The sequence below is a fragment of the Oncorhynchus nerka genome, linkage group LG4 (genome assembly GCF_034236695.1).
Source record: "Oncorhynchus nerka isolate Pitt River linkage group LG4, Oner_Uvic_2.0, whole genome shotgun sequence".
NCBI lineage: Eukaryota > Metazoa > Chordata > Actinopteri > Salmoniformes > Salmonidae > Oncorhynchus > Oncorhynchus nerka.
The window spans coordinates 47,350,137-47,366,890 of NC_088399.1; the positions used below are offsets into that span (position 1 = coordinate 47,350,137).

At 40.6% G+C, this 16,754-nt stretch overlaps 2 protein-coding genes across 6 annotated transcripts in view; one reads left to right on the forward strand and one right to left on the reverse strand.

Moving 5' to 3' along the window:
- Window positions 1-678: 678 nt before the first annotated feature.
- Window positions 679-11,356, reverse strand: LOC115127850 (N-lysine methyltransferase KMT5A-A-like). Of its 3 annotated transcripts, none has more exons than XM_029657471.2 (7): window positions 11,090-11,356; window positions 10,288-10,438; window positions 9,465-9,750; window positions 6,174-6,261; window positions 3,595-3,654; window positions 1,835-2,025; window positions 679-1,672 (listed from the first exon to the last, which is right to left on the reverse strand). In XM_029657471.2, the coding sequence occupies exons 1-7, from the start codon at window positions 11,096-11,098 to the stop codon at window positions 1,426-1,428; spliced, it is 1,032 nt and encodes a 343-aa protein (XP_029513331.2). In that variant the 5' UTR covers window positions 11,099-11,356; the 3' UTR covers window positions 679-1,425. The 3 variants fall into 3 exon arrangements, with proteins under 3 accessions (XP_029513331.2, XP_029513338.2, XP_029513324.2); XM_029657478.2 differs by having other exon boundaries at window positions 679-1,636; window positions 9,465-9,753; XM_029657464.2 differs by having other exon boundaries at window positions 9,465-9,753.
- Window positions 11,357-12,137: 781 nt separating this feature from the next.
- The window catches only part of LOC115127823 (protein strawberry notch homolog 1-like), a 28,538-nt gene continuing 23,921 nt past the window's right edge, over window positions 12,138-16,754 (forward strand). For 2 of the 3 annotated variants that reach the window (XM_029657444.2, XM_029657456.2), the window contains exons 1-5: window positions 12,138-12,462; window positions 14,119-14,235; window positions 14,786-14,863; window positions 15,141-15,377; window positions 15,597-15,723. In XM_029657444.2, the coding sequence (XP_029513304.2) occupies window positions 14,119-14,235; window positions 14,786-14,863; window positions 15,141-15,377; window positions 15,597-15,723 (559 nt within the window). In that variant the 5' untranslated portion in view covers window positions 12,138-12,462. Of the gene's footprint in view, window positions 12,463-13,372; window positions 13,721-14,118; window positions 14,236-14,785; window positions 14,864-15,140; window positions 15,378-15,596; window positions 15,724-16,754 lie in introns of those variants that run through there. The other variant, XM_029657451.2, reaches the window with a different exon arrangement.

A 16,754-nucleotide genomic window follows, 5' to 3' on the forward strand; every position in this document is an offset into this window, starting at 1 on the left:
TGTGTTGAGCGTGGTAGAAGTCATGCTGGATTGACAGCATGGCCAATGTAGAATGTTTACCTTTTTAAACTTGGAAAAGAGACCCTTAAACCCAGACATGGGAACACACACCCACTCCACTGAATAAGTAGGCTAGTGATTGCTTTGCAGTGCTTGCAGTTAGCCACTGACTCCTACCAAACAACTCATTGTTGAATTTGCTAATTCCAACTTGTGTAATGTCTATGTCCAATGGCCGATGAGCACTGCTACGTTTTATCTATAATTCCTCATTATTTCTCTTCATATGACAATGATTAAAAAGGATTTGCCTAGTAGATTTCTCTTGATTGTTAATTGTGAAAGTGATGTCATGATCAGTCTAATTAAAGCTACTGTAGATGTGTGATTTGATGTCATTTTATCTGTGGCCAATGACCTTGAGCCTTCTTGGATGGCCACTTCTAATGGAACTATGTTTTTCATCACTAAAAACAGTCCGCATGGGAAATGTTTAATTTAGAACGTTCTGTTCGGAAATGCAGCCAACCTCATGCAATCAACATTAAATATTAGAGGGGATCTGATGACCTCTGAACAGTAGTTATACAAATCATCAATCCATTGTCCTCAAATTCAGCAAGGTGTTTTAAATGCAAAAAGAAGAGTACGACGTCATGACAAAAGCAAGCTGGGGTATAATTTGCATAAAACCTGTTTATTCAATTATGCCTCCACCCCAGCATACATATTTAAATACTTCCTCATGGAGCATTTGTTTGTGGACATTGACAGCTTTGTGTGTTAGAGGTACAGATTTGTTCAAGTTCATAAAACAACTATACATAACATAGCATAAAGTTGACATTTCAAATAAAGTGTGAGTTTCAATGGTTGGAATCCTATTCCAGTTTTTGGAACCTTTTAAAGACGGCTCGTAAGTTTGCATCTAATAGTTCTCTTTTCTGCATCAACCAGAAAGGGTTCTGGTACCATAAATATAATTATTGCTTAGCAACTAACTACCATACAACCAATTAAGAAAAACTTTGTATAAAAATGCAGAACACTGAACTACAACCTGCATGCCGTGGAAGCACTGGTCTACCGGTAATACAAAATATACAAAAAGAAATGTGCTGGAAAAAACTAGCATGTTTCATAGACTGATAAATATATTAAAAGTATTGATGTCGCCAGACATTTAGAAGGTGTACCTCAATCTAAATGTGTGTTTAAGTCACTGTAACCTAACCCACCCTCCTCAAAAACTCCCTCCCCACTAAGCACACAAACTAACCCCCCCCCTTTCAAAAAAATAAAAAATAAAATGTGATGACACATTCTGTTGCTAAGGCAATTTTTTACATTAAAAAAAAACAATCTATTAAGAAACCAAGGTGTTGTTAGCATTTTCCCTTTTCTTTGAGCTGGATCATGTCTCCATCAATGTTTGAGCCAGGGGTGGGCTGCGATGGAAGCTTTGCTGCGGTCGCCGTAGTCGTAGAGCAGCTCCTCGCCCTCATCGACGTCTCGCGATGCCACCAGGATGAGGTGAGGCATCCCGTTGATGTCATGGAGTTTGGTTTGACAGTTGCCGTTCTTACTGTGGTTGATCAGACGACCCATGCGACCCGTTTCTTTCGTGGCGTCCACACTAGAGGGAGATGCAGTTGAGAAACCCCCCCCGCCGCTGATATTAGGTTAATCTAACAGTTTGTTATGGTTGAAAAGTTATTACATCATGAAACTTAAAACAAATACTGCATTAGTGAGCAGCCAACAGTGAGAATGCTGAAATAGTTTTGCGGCTATACCAGAGATGCCACACACAGTAGAGAGTGGTTTGACATACCAGTATGTTTTGCAGAGATACTGAAAGTAGTACATGTAGCAGCCGGTGGCAGGGTTAAGAGCATACTCGGCCTCCCTCATTTTGGCATCAGTGACCTGCAGCAGGTCACCATGGTACTCCACCACATACTGGCCCTTATCGAAACACTTGGTGGCAAACACTCCTCGACCCTTCCCCTCTATATGCTGCACCTGTACCATTTGGTGAATAAATATACAGCGCATTAGGAAAGTATTCAGACCCCTAGACTTTTTCCACATTGTTACGTTAGACATTCTAAAATGGATTCAAATGCCCCCCTCAATCTACACACAATAGCCCATAATGACGAAGCAAAAACAGGTTCTTAAATCACCACATTTACATAGGTATTCATACCCTTTGCTCAGTACTTTGTTGAAGCACCTTAGGCAGCAATTACAGCCTAGAGTCTTCTTGGGTATGACGCTACAAGCTTGGCACACCTGTATTTGGAGAGTTTCTCCCATTCTTCTCTGCAGATCCTCTTAAGCTCTGTCAGGTTGGATGGAGAGTGTCACTGCACAGCTATTTTCAGGTCTCTCCAGAGATGTTTCGATCAGGTTCAAGTCTCAGCTCTGGCTGGGAACTCAAGGACATTCAGAGACCACTCACGCATTGTCTTTGCTGTGTGCTTAGGGTCGTTGTCCTGCTGGAAGGTGAACCTTCTCCCCAGTCTGAGGTCTTGAGTGATCTCGAGTAGGTTTTCATCAAGGATCTCTTTGTACTTTGTTCTGTTGATCATTCCCTCAATACTGACTAGTCTCCCCGTTCCTGCCACTGAAAAACCTCCTCACAGCATGCTGCTGCCACCACGCTTCACCGTAGGGATGGTGACAGCTTTCCTCCAGACGTGACATTTGGCATTCAGGCCAAAAAGCTCAATCTTAGTTTCGTCAGGCCAGAGAATCTTGTTTCTCATGGTCTGGGAGTCCTTTAGGTGCCTTTTGGCAAACTCCAAGTGGGCTCTCATGGGCCTTTTACTGAGGAGCGGCTTCTATCTGGCCACTCTACTAAAGGCCTGATTTGTGGAGTGCTGCAGAGATGGTTGTCCTTCTGGAAGGTTCTCCCATCTAAACAGAGGAACTCTTGAGCTCTGTCAGAGTGCCCATCAAGTTCTTGATCACCTCCCTGACCAAGGCCCTTCTCCCCCGATTGCAGGCATTTTGGGGTACCCTTCCCCAGATCTGTGCCTCGACACAATCTTGTCTCGGAGCTCTATGGACAATTCCTTCGACCTCATGGCTTGGCTTTTGCTCTGACATGCACTGTCAACTTTGGGACCTTAGAGACAGGTGTGTGCCTTTCCTAATCATGTATCATCAATTGAATTTACCACGGGTGGACTGTGGTAAATCAAGTTGTAGAAACATCAAGGATGATCAATGGAAACAAGATGCACTTGAGCTCAATTTAGTCTCATAGCAAAGGGTCTGAATACTTTAATACATCTGCAATTTATTTAATACAATTGTGCATTGTGTGTAGATTGAGGTAAAACAATGATTTAATCAATTTTAGAATAACTGTTGTTGTAATGTAACAACCATTTGGTCTGAATATTTTCCAAATGTACTGTATTTTCACTCATGGAATACAATAGTCTATTGAAATAATAAAATGAACTTCGTATCACACACTATTCCTCTGAAAACTGAGAGATGCAGTATGAACATAGCAACAAGGTTTTCAAATACAGGGCCTCAGTCAGATTGGCTAAGCGCTGTGATCAATGAGTGTACCTCCATTCCTTCCTCAATCCCATTTATGATCAGATCGTCGATGTGTTTCTTTTGTTCACACTGTAAGAGAATCCAAGCAGAGAGGACATGTAATAAGAAATGTAAAATTTGGCTCCACATTTGAAGGAACACAAGTCCTTATTCACAGTTGCTAATGGCAGTATAGCTAATCTCAAATGTTATGAACCTTTCTCCTTTCTAAATAAAAAAGTTAAACTGCAAAGTTACTAGTGCTGAGCGATTAGTGCTTGGAGGTTGGTTCAGTGTCGGTTATTTCCGTTCGATAATATTTTTGAAAACCTTCAAATGCATTATGAAATGACATTAAAATTATGAGCTTTTTAAATGGAAATTCCAAAGCCAAAAACAGTGAACACTGTCAGGTCCACATTGGGTAAACAGCCATTTCCTCTTTTTCTATTGATATGAAATACATTATTTCAGTCATGAATTAGTATTTATTTGATTACCATTATTCTTCATTCCTTAAAGTCATCATCTAATCTCTGTTCAGGCAATAGCAGTCAGCCAGAGAACCAGTTAACAGGATCTCTATGCTCCCCATACTGTATTGGGGCAATTCCACCAATTTTTCACTTAAAATGTATGGCCAAACTAAAACCATTGATTTAAAAAGTTGAACAAAATCATACAACTCTGTACAAGGACTACTTTTAACAATTTACACTGATCATTTCAAACACTTACTAGAAGAACTGTGCAGATGCAAAGTTTGGTAACAGAATTGAGGTAAAATCTCCCTCAGTTTAAAATAATTAAATATCTGCTCCAAATTAAGATTCAAAAGATGTCTACAGAAATAATTGTCAGCTATGACATGACGCCTCAACTTTGAAAAACATATTTTGGTTATTTAACTGCATTAAGTGAAGTGGATTTACACCCGGTAACAGAATTTCATCATAGGTCCCTGATATGTACTACACAGAAATGCAAAAAAATATATTACAAAAAAAATAAAATAAATAAAATTCACCTAACAAGACCAATTTTGGTTGGTCCAGACCAAATCTGAACCAATCATAGACATCCATGTTTCACAAGTTTGGACAACAAAGTACAACATAGTAGAGCTCAGTACAGTAAATTAGAGTATAGTTCAGTACAGTATAATGTACTCAACTCGTGTGCTCTTGTACTGTACTCTTTTCTGAACACTGAACTACACTTATTTACTGTACTAGAGTTGGGCCATGTGAATAAAAATCCATAAATTGATGGGGCAAAAAATGTGCAATGATAAATCGATAACTTCAGATTTTTTTTTTTTTTGTGCGTGTTTTTTTAATATTTTTTATTTTTTAAATTGGGGAGGTGCTAGAGCTGGGGGATATGGACAAAAAGTCAGTGATAAATTAACTATTTTGCTCAATAACAACATACGACAAAACATGTACTTTTTTAAAAATGGTGGCAGGGCTCTAGACAATTATTTCCAGTGCCAAGTAAGAAAGATGGTAGCCTATGATAATATATATAGGAAAAATGCATGATTGTATTTTGATGTGTAACCTATCCAAATACGATCAGATTCATTTTTGGCTCTTAAGAGAATTTGTGCATATTGGCATTTAGGCTATATTATTTACCACTTGAGGAAGTGGGAACTCAAAACACTTAGCTAGATTGCTAACTCTGAATATGATATTGTTGATAGATAGCCAGTAAATGTAATCTAACGTCCTACAAAAACGGTCCAGTGCTAGGCCAATAGATGTAAGCCTATTAAGTGAAAATGGCATGCTCCACTTGGCTCCGTAGGCGCTTCAAAACCCATACTGCATAGCCTACTCCAGTTGTAAAGTGGTGCCATGAACCCAATATTAAGTGGTGAGAAACACATTATATACACTCACAGAAAGCTGTGACTCTCCTCTGGAACTAAAACATTAGTTGCTTTGAAAATGTATTTGTCGCAATAGTATTTTATGCAACGGTGCTTCTCAGAATGCATCACTCCCTCCTCCGTGTGCAGTGGGATTGAGTCAGCAGCCGACAGCAAAACAGGCAGACACTTCCATAGCAGGAATCAACATAATGCATGGGCCATTACTGTCGACCAAATAATGGTTTTAGAACAAATCTACAGGAACGTTGTGTAGCAAAATCACCAACGTAAGAGGAATGCAATGTCAGTGTCTGTCATTTCTGGTTTATCATCCCAGCTCTATATTAGAACTTGTCAAATGTTCAAATCAACTAGCCCATGTCAGCTGTGTTTTTTTATTTATTTTTTAGCCCATAGATATTGTTGTAATTTGTCCCTCAAATATCACATTAATACACATTAGACATGGAAAAATGTACAGAATTGCAGGAAGTAAGCATTAAAACTTGCAAAATTCTCTCCACCAACAAAAAGGGTGTGAATAGTTTGTCATGAACACTGCTTGAGCCCATAGAAATATACATGGCGTGTGCATGGGGGCGTGGGATAATGCAGGAAGCAGGAATAATCAATAATCTGCACAGTACACCACAAAATATTTGGTATATAACAGCATGGAAGTGGTCAATGCTTTAAATATTACAAGGTAATAAATGCACTTTGCGCTCACCTTCAACTCCGCTTTGCTTTTCCTGGAGCTTCTCCTTATGGGATAGTAGTCGGTTACTTTGCGGTTTTGGGAATTCCTGCTCACTGCTCTGTTAAAAAAAAAAAATGTATGAACTAGCATTAATTAACAAACACCATTTTTTACATATACGGGCACATATGAGCAATGTTCTTATCAAAGTGTCCAACAGACAGATATTGCAGCCCTTTGTGGTACATCAATTATATATCTGTCCCCGACCTACAGTGGTCTGTTCTTTAGAAATTGACGTTTAAAAAAAAAAAAACTGTATTTTATACATGTAGGCTACTGAGCTTGCTTGATGCTTTAAGCACACAGATTAAATAATTAAAACACACAAATGACTGAAGAGGGATCCAGAAACCAAGACCGCCTAACCAGGACGAGATTTTATTTTTATTTTTTTACTGAAAATAAATACAACGTTCCTGACCCTCTTCCTCCACGCTGCTGCTGGCCTTGGCAGATTAGGCTGTTATGCTCCTGAAGTTGCCAGTAGGTAATAGGCTACACCAGGGGTCAGCAACCTTTTCCATTTGGAGTGCCAATTTATCTTACTATTTCTACCAATCTGCGTGCCAGTTATGATTTTCATATGCACATTTGTGGAACAATTTCATTTATAATAGTCATATTTCAAAATCCTAAAAGTAACTTGTATTGCCATCTATGTAAAAATAACCTACATAAAGTCAACAAATAAAAACCATTGCAGCCTGTAGGTAGAAAATAACATGATCAAAATAAATGTCCTTTAAAATCGCATTGGCTACACATGGCCGGTCTACAAGGAACTTTAAAACATTGTATTAACTAAACTAAAAAAAATGTAAATAAAAAGCCCCTTTTCAGGACAGTCTTTCAAAGAGATTTGGATTTTTACAAATTAACGTCACAGACCTTCATTGTAAAGGGTTTAAACACGGTTTCCCATGCTTGTTCAATGAACCATAAACAATCAATGAACATGCACCTGTGGAAAGTTCATTAAGACACTAACAGCTTACAGACTGTTAGCATTTAAGGTCAAAGTTATGAAAACTTAGGACACTAAAGAGGCCTTTCTACTGACTCTGAAAAACACCAAAAGAAAGATGCCCAAGGTCCCTGCTCATTTGTGTGAACGTTCCTTAGGGTTGCTGCAAGGAGGCATGAGGACTGCAGATGTGGCCAGGGCAATAAATTGCAATGTCCGTACCTTGAGACACCTAAGACAGCGCTACAGGGAGACAGGACAGACAGCTGATCATCCTAGCAGTGGCAGACCACGTGTAACAACACCTGCACAGGATCAGTACATCTGAACAGCACACCTTCGGGACAGGTACAGGATGGCAACAACAACTGCACGAGTTACACCAGGAACACACAATCCCTCCACCAGTGCTCAGACTGTCTGCAATAGGCTGAGAGAGGCTGGACTGAGGGCTTGTAGGCCTGTTGTAAGGCAGGTCCTCACCAGACATCACAGGCAACAACGTCGCCTAATGGCACAAACCCACCGTCGCCGTCTTTACTATTTAGTAAAGACAAGATTAAATCAAGAATTGTCTGATGGGTGACAATATTAGCCTATCACTTATGAATTATAAATTAGCACCATTTGAGCCATGTGAGTAAGAGGCGCTGCACACTCACGGAGAAGGGCACAACGCAGCACTCTGGGCCGCAAAAGGCATGGATTTTTTTAGGTGCATTATGCCGCCGTGAAATTAATTATCAAGTGCTTGTCAAATTGTGAATGAGAGACTGATGGTGTGTACAGCCTGCGCAAAAAAAAAACATAGCAGAGCTCAAGCCTTTCAAGATACTTTTTTTCAAATCATCATCATTAGAGTCTCATCATGCAGCCTTACAATGTATCAAACATCAAAACATACAACTTTTGTAAAACAACTGAAGTTATATTAATAACTCAAAATGAACCATATACGAGTAACTATTTATTTGTTAACTGCTCACAGAATAGCCACATGTGCACACTCACTCAAATTGTTTGGAGAAATTATTTATATTTTATTCAGCTTTGTTTAATTCATATTAGAAAAGAAAGCCACAGAATTTTATGCAAATCTTGTCTGCTAAATGAACTTGTGTAGCCCACAGCCATTTGGCATAGCCAGATCAGGACAACTCAAGAGTATGCTATTATGTTCTTCTGAAATAGACTACATTTTCTTAATATCGTGCTTCTTTGGACCAGTCTAAAATAAATAATGTTTATTGTGATGTGTAGGATATATTACATGGCTTTATTAGACTTTTAAAATGGCTTGTAGGCTATGTGTGGAAGCCATGAGATGCGAATGTTGTGTTTATGTTAACTGTCAATTACCACGAGACTGACAGTTATTTGCTTGACAATCACCGGCTTATGAAATCTCATGACCGCCACAGCCCTACCCCTGACCTGAGAGAATAGAAGTTCAATATGTAACTAGATGTAGAAGGCTAACGTTAACTAGCTAACGTTGCTCATGAAAGGAAGTTAGGCTAGCGAGCAAGCATTTTTAGCCCGGTTACCTACGACAACAAATTTCAATTGTGTAATGTACGACAGAGTGATAGACCGTTTGGTCAACATGAAAGAGGATGGCATTGGCGAGAGTCAACATGTTTTTTCTACTTGCATGAACGTGCACGCACACAGAAATCAGAAGCATGGACAGCCACATCATATCACAATTTTACGTCGATTAGACTATTGTTTTTGCTATCTTTTAGTTGTCACTGTAAGCATAGGTGATTTGATGTTGAAATGGTGCTGGAATAGTGGAGGCAGCTCCGGTTTTCTTTGTGACTTGCGGTAACTCTCTTTGGTTCTAAGTCAATAGCTGTTTAGCGGTCCGAAAACATAGGAAACATTAACTTGCTTGACCATGTAACTGTTTGTTACATGCAATATGCTTTATGGACTTCAGACAGAGGTTGCTCTCTGGTTTTGTGATGAAACAAAAGAAAGAAAAAAAAAATGGCATCATATGAAGCTTTATGGCTTACTCTGTAATGAGTAGTATTTTGATTGAAATAACAATTCTCACAAAGCCACCACTACCTTAAGTTCAGTTCACTCCGAATATGTGCACATGGGAGACGCACAAACTCTGCAGTTCACCAATTCCAATTATAATACACCCTTTTTACATAATTATTCACATGCTCCAGTTTAGTGCATGCATTTGACAGTCCCTAGCTATTGTAACAAGTGTTTTTTAGCTATAAAAACACCCGGCAAAATGTGATTGTGTGTGACATCCAGTGAGAGCTTACATTCTTAGTGCTGACTTCTTCCCTTTGGCCTTGCGTCGGATGTCCCTCCTCTGGTTGGCGAGGTGAGCAGCGGTGTTGTTGGCAAGTAGGGTGTGGGTGATGTTACTGGGGGCAGGAGGGGAGGAGACATCAGCTGGGGAACGGAGGCAGGAGACTGGGGAGAAGTGGAGAAGCTGCTGGGAGGACTGATGCTGGTTCTCATCTGTCCTGCAGGGCCACTGGCTGTGGCTCTCTTCCATGTCTGCCAGCTTCAGGACGCATGCCGCCTCAGAGTTCAGTCTCCTGGCTGCTGGGTGGGGCAAGCAAAGAGGAAGTCAGATGAGGATATAACAGCGTTCATGTCAATGGCTTCATCTCATTCACATAGCCTATTTTACATGAAATGTATAAAAGCAATCAAAAACTGAGGAAACAAGAATATCGAGATGCCACAGACTACACCCACAGCGCCTCAGATGTGATGAAAATGTTATTTTTGAACGAGGGGTGAAGTGATGGACCATGATGAAGCCAACCTCATCATGCAGCCATGTTTAAGGTTTCATGTAAACACACATTTTACTCAGTATTCACTAAGCCACATAATGTCCATACACATTGATCTAGGCCAGGTATGGGCAACTGGTGGCATGCAATGCCTAATCATGGTCAAATTACCACCCACATGGCCCCATTGATTTTGTTAGTCACTCTCACTCAGATATCATATTAAAACTGCAAACATTTCTCTCCACCCGATGGCAGAATGTGTAGACTTGTAGAAAAGAGGCAAATAGAAAGAACAGGACATGCACTGCAGTAGTTCAATGAATACACTACATACCATCTGCTTGCCTCTGTGTTTCATTCTGTACAGAGCAGCATCCAGCGTACTTTCCCTCCTGAATGAGTTTGATGGTCATCTCATCACGGACAGGTGATTTGGACTTGCTGTGGCCCAGGAGAGTGATGGAGTGGCTGTTTAGTACCATATCCTGTCAAAGGAAGAGGTGGAAACCATCAATCATTTGCTGTTGCTGTGTGTGTGGAGACGTCAACAATGGAAATAACATAACGTTGAAATTCATTTTCCAAAAGGTTAATGTCGAGGACATTCGACTATAACAACTGTTGAGTAATGTCTGGCAGTCACCTGACCTGGTCTCATGAAAGAGAGGAGACCTGTGTCAATACACTAGCAGTGACGCCAGCCAGCAACCTAATTTGGCTAACTATGACTAAATACACCCGTACAACATACGGGCCTCCTGGTTGTTAGCTCGACCGTTCGCTTATTCACATTATTTGTTACAAACATGTTTTCGAGAACATGCAAACGTGGCTGTATATTTGAGTTACAAATGCCTCGCCCACTAAAAGCGACTAACTTTTTATTTCGACCATTCGCTTATTCAACCGATAGGAGTAGCTAGCTGGAGTAGGGAGAATAACGTATAGTTAGCTAGCTAACCATGCTAGCTAACATCATGCAACAATGTTGGACATTGATCAAGTAACGTTAAAAACAAATACCTAACTAGCATAGAAATAACAATCCACTCCCCTCTATTGTCCTACATTAATGTAACCTATTTTTTTGTAAAATAACAAAGTACACATTTGACGAATTGTTACAGCCAACTTACCCCGTTCATTTCTGGATTGTTTTGTTTTTTGTATTTATGCGAAAAAGGCTTCGGGTCCACTCTTCTGTTGCAGTAAAACAATATCCAGAAGCCGTGTCTCCCCGTATGTCCCCAGCGTCATACAACAGTCATCCCACCTCTCTGCTGCCTTCGTACACTCTCTTCCGTCTCCACAAAGGTCACTTTTGTATGTTTTCCTTTGAAATTATTCAGCCCAGGCAGTTTCCACAGTTCCTCCCCTCCGCCATGTTTTAATGTAACTCATTCAAGGGAGGGAGCCATGTAACATTTAAAAGGACGGTAGTTCTAAAGCAGAGCCAGCAGGCGGCGCTGTCTAACATTGTTTTGGGGAGTTAATTAATCAACATGAATCATTATCATCATCCTCATTAAAGAATTACCTTCTGAAAATAAGTATTTTACCGAATCTGAGTAAACAACAAATTGAAAAACAGTCTAAACTCTCTCTCTGTACTTTGGTGTTGGTGTGTCAGGTTTCGTTTGTGGCTGTTTTATATTTTGTCAACAAACTTTTCACACTGCCTTTTTATCTAGACCTCATGATTTTGCAAAAATGTATGTCTTCCTCATCGTTTCTCTGTATTATTTTTACAATATTTTTGACACTGCACGGTATAACATTGAATGATTGTGTAAAATATTATTTTATTATATATCATATATATTTTCTGTTAATTATTGATGCTATTAAGAGAATGAAGTAATGCAGCCGGGAGGTCACCATCTGAGTGGTCCTTCTCAAGGTTTCGACTTTCCAGGGAGATTTTCCTTGCCTCTATGCTGCTTGTTTGCTTTTTGGGTCTCTTTATGATTTAGATTGGGTTATTACTGATTAATTGATTTGTGCAATATATAAACATGCAGCACAAAGGATTAGACCTTAACGCCGTCATGATTTGAAATCATGTCACACAGACCTCTAATAACGTAGCAAATGTTTTACCCTGACCTTACCAAAATGGGGGTTCCCAATGACATATTTTGCGTAATGAGGAAACGTCGACTGGACGTCACTTCCTTCAAAGACTTCACGCGGTCACGTGACGAGGGTTTAGCACTCTGTTTCTGGAATCTGTAAGGTTTAAAATTATGCTTGAAATGTCAACATTCTTTTCTTTATCGATTGCTGATCGCCAACGGACGCCCCGCGACCACCTGGATATCATTTTTTATCGACGGAGTGCTAGGAATTCGCGCCTGAAAATTCCAGCTCTCGGGCTAAACGTCACGTGACCAATACGCGACTCTGGTCGTTTGGTAAAGATGGCGAAAGGTGGTTAGAAAACAGCGGAGCGAAGAGGGTAACAGCCCCTGTAACCGCCGCGATAAACTGGACACCCGTTGACTGCCAAGTGAGTGTTGTTGCCTGGCACAAATATTTGTAAATGGTTGGTGATTTCCCCAGGATCACGGTGAAGTGTTTATAGTGAGGCTGTGACATGTTGTTTTCGTGAAATTGTATTTTATTGTCCTCTTCGCATTGCAACTAACGCGGCAACGGCAACGTTAGCTGTTAGCTAACGGCGTGACAGAGCATAACACCAACACGGCTTAGTACGCTATTAGCTAACTAGCCAGATAACTTAAAGCGAACCAGAGTAACGTTAGCGAAATTCCTTTTGTAACATTAACTATTACTGTATATATAATTACCTTACTAATAGTAGTGATGCTAGTTAGCGAATGTGTTATTTGGGTTGTATTTTAGTACATTGTTTTCTTAGTGCAGTAAAATTCAGAACGGGCAGTAGGGGTTAGCCAGTTTCAGTAATGTTATAATGCAGTAGCTAATGGCATAGCTACATAGGTAAGTTATCCAGCAAGCTAACTAGCTTAAATGCCAAGGTGAATGGGACTTGTTTACGCCGCTGTCGCGTGAATAGTAAGGTTGCTTTTCACACACATAACAGTTGCATATCGATGTAAATTGATACCATAGTTACTTAGTAACTTGATTGATCAAATCAGTGGACAGCTCAGCCAAGTTAACGTTAGCTAGCTAATGGTCAGGTGAGTTTCAAGTAGCTAACGTTAGCTAGCTAATATACTGCAGTGCTATTGACTTTAGAGGGTGTGTGGTTTCCTAGCTATGTATGTGTACAAGCCACATGAATCTTCTAAATGTCTTAGCCTGATATAAACAGCAAGCATATATAGAACATGTTAGATTTGACATTAGCTAGCTACTGTTAGCTAGTCTTGCGAACGACGACGTCACTCCAGGAAATTGAGACTACGGAGTAGGGAGCAAGTCAAGTGCAAACACGTGCCAGGGTCCGGGTCACATTGTAACCAGACAAATTCTCAATATCACACACCTGGATGTACACCTTGTATTTAAGTGTGTAACTGCTGAATATTCTTTCAGTCTACCTTGATCGATTTGTTTTAAGAGTTGGGACCCACTGTCGAACATTTCTAAACATCCTTGACGCTTCCTGGCCGGTGCCACATGCCAGTCAACATTCTGTTGCTATCATCTGCTCTGGATGGGAAGTTTTTATTTATTTTAATTACTAGTAGCAGCAGCAACCAACATCATACTTTATTAGTGCACAGCTGAGTGAAGATATCTGGTCTGATGATTGGATGAACTGTTAGATTACCAAGGTAAACAGTCTCTCAGTGGTCACATGTCTGCCACATGGAGCTGTGCATTAGGTCCTATTGTATGTTTTAGAAATATCTGTTGCTACTTATTTTACATGAAAGCAGTTGATTCAAAACTCGTAACTATTTGTATTTTTTTTCATAGTGTAGTTTTTAATGATCTTTGAGCTCTTATGCTTGTATTTGTTGGTGTGAAATTGTGTGCTGTATCAGGGTGTGTTAGACAGCTTACTGTTAAATAAAAGCTGTCACAGCCCACTGTCTGTACGACATAACAGACCAAGTAGTGTTGAAAAATACAGTTAACTACAGACAAACAATTTTGGTTAGATCACTAACAGTGGATTGTGTTTTCCTATTCGACCCCTGCTGATGTCACTTACCAATTTGTTTTGCAGATGATGGATCCTGGACAGGATTTGCTCTTGGCAGCCCTGAGCGAGAGCGGAATCTGCCCTAACGACCTGTTCGACTTTGACCCTCAGGATGCTGCTCTTCCCTCTCCCACCCCACAGGTAAGTAAAACACAGGGAGGCATCTTCCCAATTGTCCAAAGTGGCTTCTAGCTCTTCTGCATCTTTTGAGTTTAATGAATGGAAAAGCATTTAACTAATATAGTTATCTCAGTAGTTTAGTGACCTCCCAGCATCTCAGTAGTTTCATTCTCTCCTCTGGTCTGTATAAATACATAACTAAAGGACAGCCTGGGCAGGGCTCTACAGTGAAACCGTTTTACTTGTGTATGCGCATAAATAGTTTGCTGTGTAAAAAAAAAAATCGCCCAGATCATTTTTGCAATGATTACCTCACTGTACTGCAGCCCCTGAGTGCCATGGAGAATACACTGAGTGCCGATTCATGACTGTCACACTTGCGCCATTACTACAAAGAAAATGGCCTGTAATCTCAAATATATTTCTTTGTGCGCCTTCATTTTTCAACTTAGGCGCACACATGCTCCTTGTATAAAAAAATATATATTTAAAAAAAGGTCACTCCGGGTGCTGCTGCTTCAGATGTTTAGTGTTCTCTGGTGCTGATGTGAGTTTTGTTTCTCTCCTCCAGTCCATCTCCATCAGCGCCCTGGGTGTTGGCTCAGGGATGGAGGCAATGGCTCCAACCACACCTGCAGTCTCAATCAGGGTAGGAACTCTCTTCAACAAAATATGGGTTACAGTGTGCTTTTACCAAGAAACCTAGTCAGTCAACAGTTTGAAAATGTTTTCTCCTGTTGGTTTCCACTTAAAAAGGACACAGAATATTTATGCTGCGTCTACACATTTCGTAAAAAACATATGCCTTGTGTTAAACTACCCAGTTGCATAATGAATTGGAATATCAAGCGTGTTGTACTGCAGTATAATTTCTGTGTGGTAACATCTCAACCTCTCCTCCCTGTCCCTCCTCACTGGTCCACCAGCACAAGCCTCAGCCCTCAACTACCACATTTGTCTTAAATCAACTGAATCAGTTGCCATCACTGGGAACAATTGTTGTGACCAAGCCCTCAACTGGAGGCACGGCCAGACACACCATCACAGTCACTAAGGTGGTCCATTCAGCTCCCTCAGCCCTGCGGGGATCCTCTTCCACACTTACCTACTCCACTGCTCTCCCCTCTCCAGTCTCCACAGTGGTTCCTTCCAACAGAGAGCAGGTCAGTGGAGGAACACTTTTACCCTGGGAGTGGCATTGGGTACAAAAATGCAGCTGAAAATATGAAATAAACAAGTGTGTGTGCATGCTCTGATTTTAGTAGGTGTCACGAGGGCTAAGATGCCTTTCAGTTCCGATGCTGCCATCTGCAAAATAGCAACAAAAAGAGGGAAAACTCGAACTTTCCTTGAAATAACATGTATATTTCCTTCTGTGTCAGATCCAGCTGAAGGACCTGTTGAGGACCGGCAGCACCATGAAGAGCAGTAGTCTGGTGGAACTCATGAGGCTCAAGCCACCGCCAGACATCGCCCAGCCGGTCGCCACGGCAACAGCCACAGGCACCAGTGAGTCACGGTCCTCATAGAACCCTGGCTGGGTTCCAATGACTACAAAATTGTTTATTTTCTTTTCCCGTTCGTCTTTTGGTGTCTGAGAGAACATGAACACTTCACTACCATTTGTTTCTCACCTATTCTGTACCATTTTCTAAGAGCAGAGGTGACACCGTGGAGGGAAAAACTGCTCATATTTAGAGGTGCAAATCTTGGGTTAGAGGCCAGAGCCATATATATAGAGAGTTAGGCCAGGTTTTTAGAAGAGTCGCCATGTTAGCTCCCATATAGAACTTTATTCTTGAAATGTTGGCGACGTAACAATACGAGAGACGCTCTGACATTTCCCTGTGAAATGACCGGCTTTAAACAAAGCAAAACGGAGCAGTGAATTTCAGCTGTTTTTACTGATTAGCATTCGGGGTAATGTCTGTCCAAGACTGTATATTAGTGTCAGCTAACTGCATATCTGCTTTCACCGGACATTTTTCGTGGTTTTAAAACCCATCAGATGCGAACAGCACTACTCATAAGCGTTAATTTTATTACTTAGCAATTGCTATGGAGGGAGAAGTGGCACTCGGAACGTTCAACCGCATTGGTCAAATACATTTTCAGGCCATGTTATTTTGAGCCCCAGGGTGCAATCCATTCACCTCTTTCCTATCCGTATCGGTTTTTGTCAAATTGTTGCTCTTTAAGTTTGGAAAGCGCTGATCAGGATATAACAGCCATTTCAAAACCCTTCCCTGTACAGATTAACTTCACTCACAGGATCATTAATGTGTACCAACCATGTCCATGCTCAATCAGTGTTCAATGCTTTCATCCTCGCAGAAATTATACTGGTCTCGACAAAGATGATCCATAAACCAGGTATGGTCAAGATCAGGCGTCAACTGATTCTAGTGTTATCGTGTAACACCTTTGAAAAGGGTTATAAACAAGTCCAGTTTTCACATCTTCAAAGCACTTTCAACAACTTGATTTCAGTTGTATCCGGTTGGTTTAGACTTCTATAGTGTGTGAAACTGAAAGCAGTC

What these genes read in the sequence shown, in the direction of transcription:
- LOC115127850 (XM_029657464.2), bottom strand. An exon ending in AAAGCAAAGCGGAGTTGAAG is followed by an intron (nt 3,655 to 6,173) that starts GTGAGCGCAAAG and finishes ATTCTCTTACAG; the next exon opens with TGTGAACAAAAGAAACACAT. An exon ending in TATCTCTGCAAAACATACTG is followed by an intron (nt 1,673 to 1,834) that starts GTATGTCAAACC and finishes ACCTAATATCAG; the next exon opens with CGGCGGGGGGGGTTTCTCAA.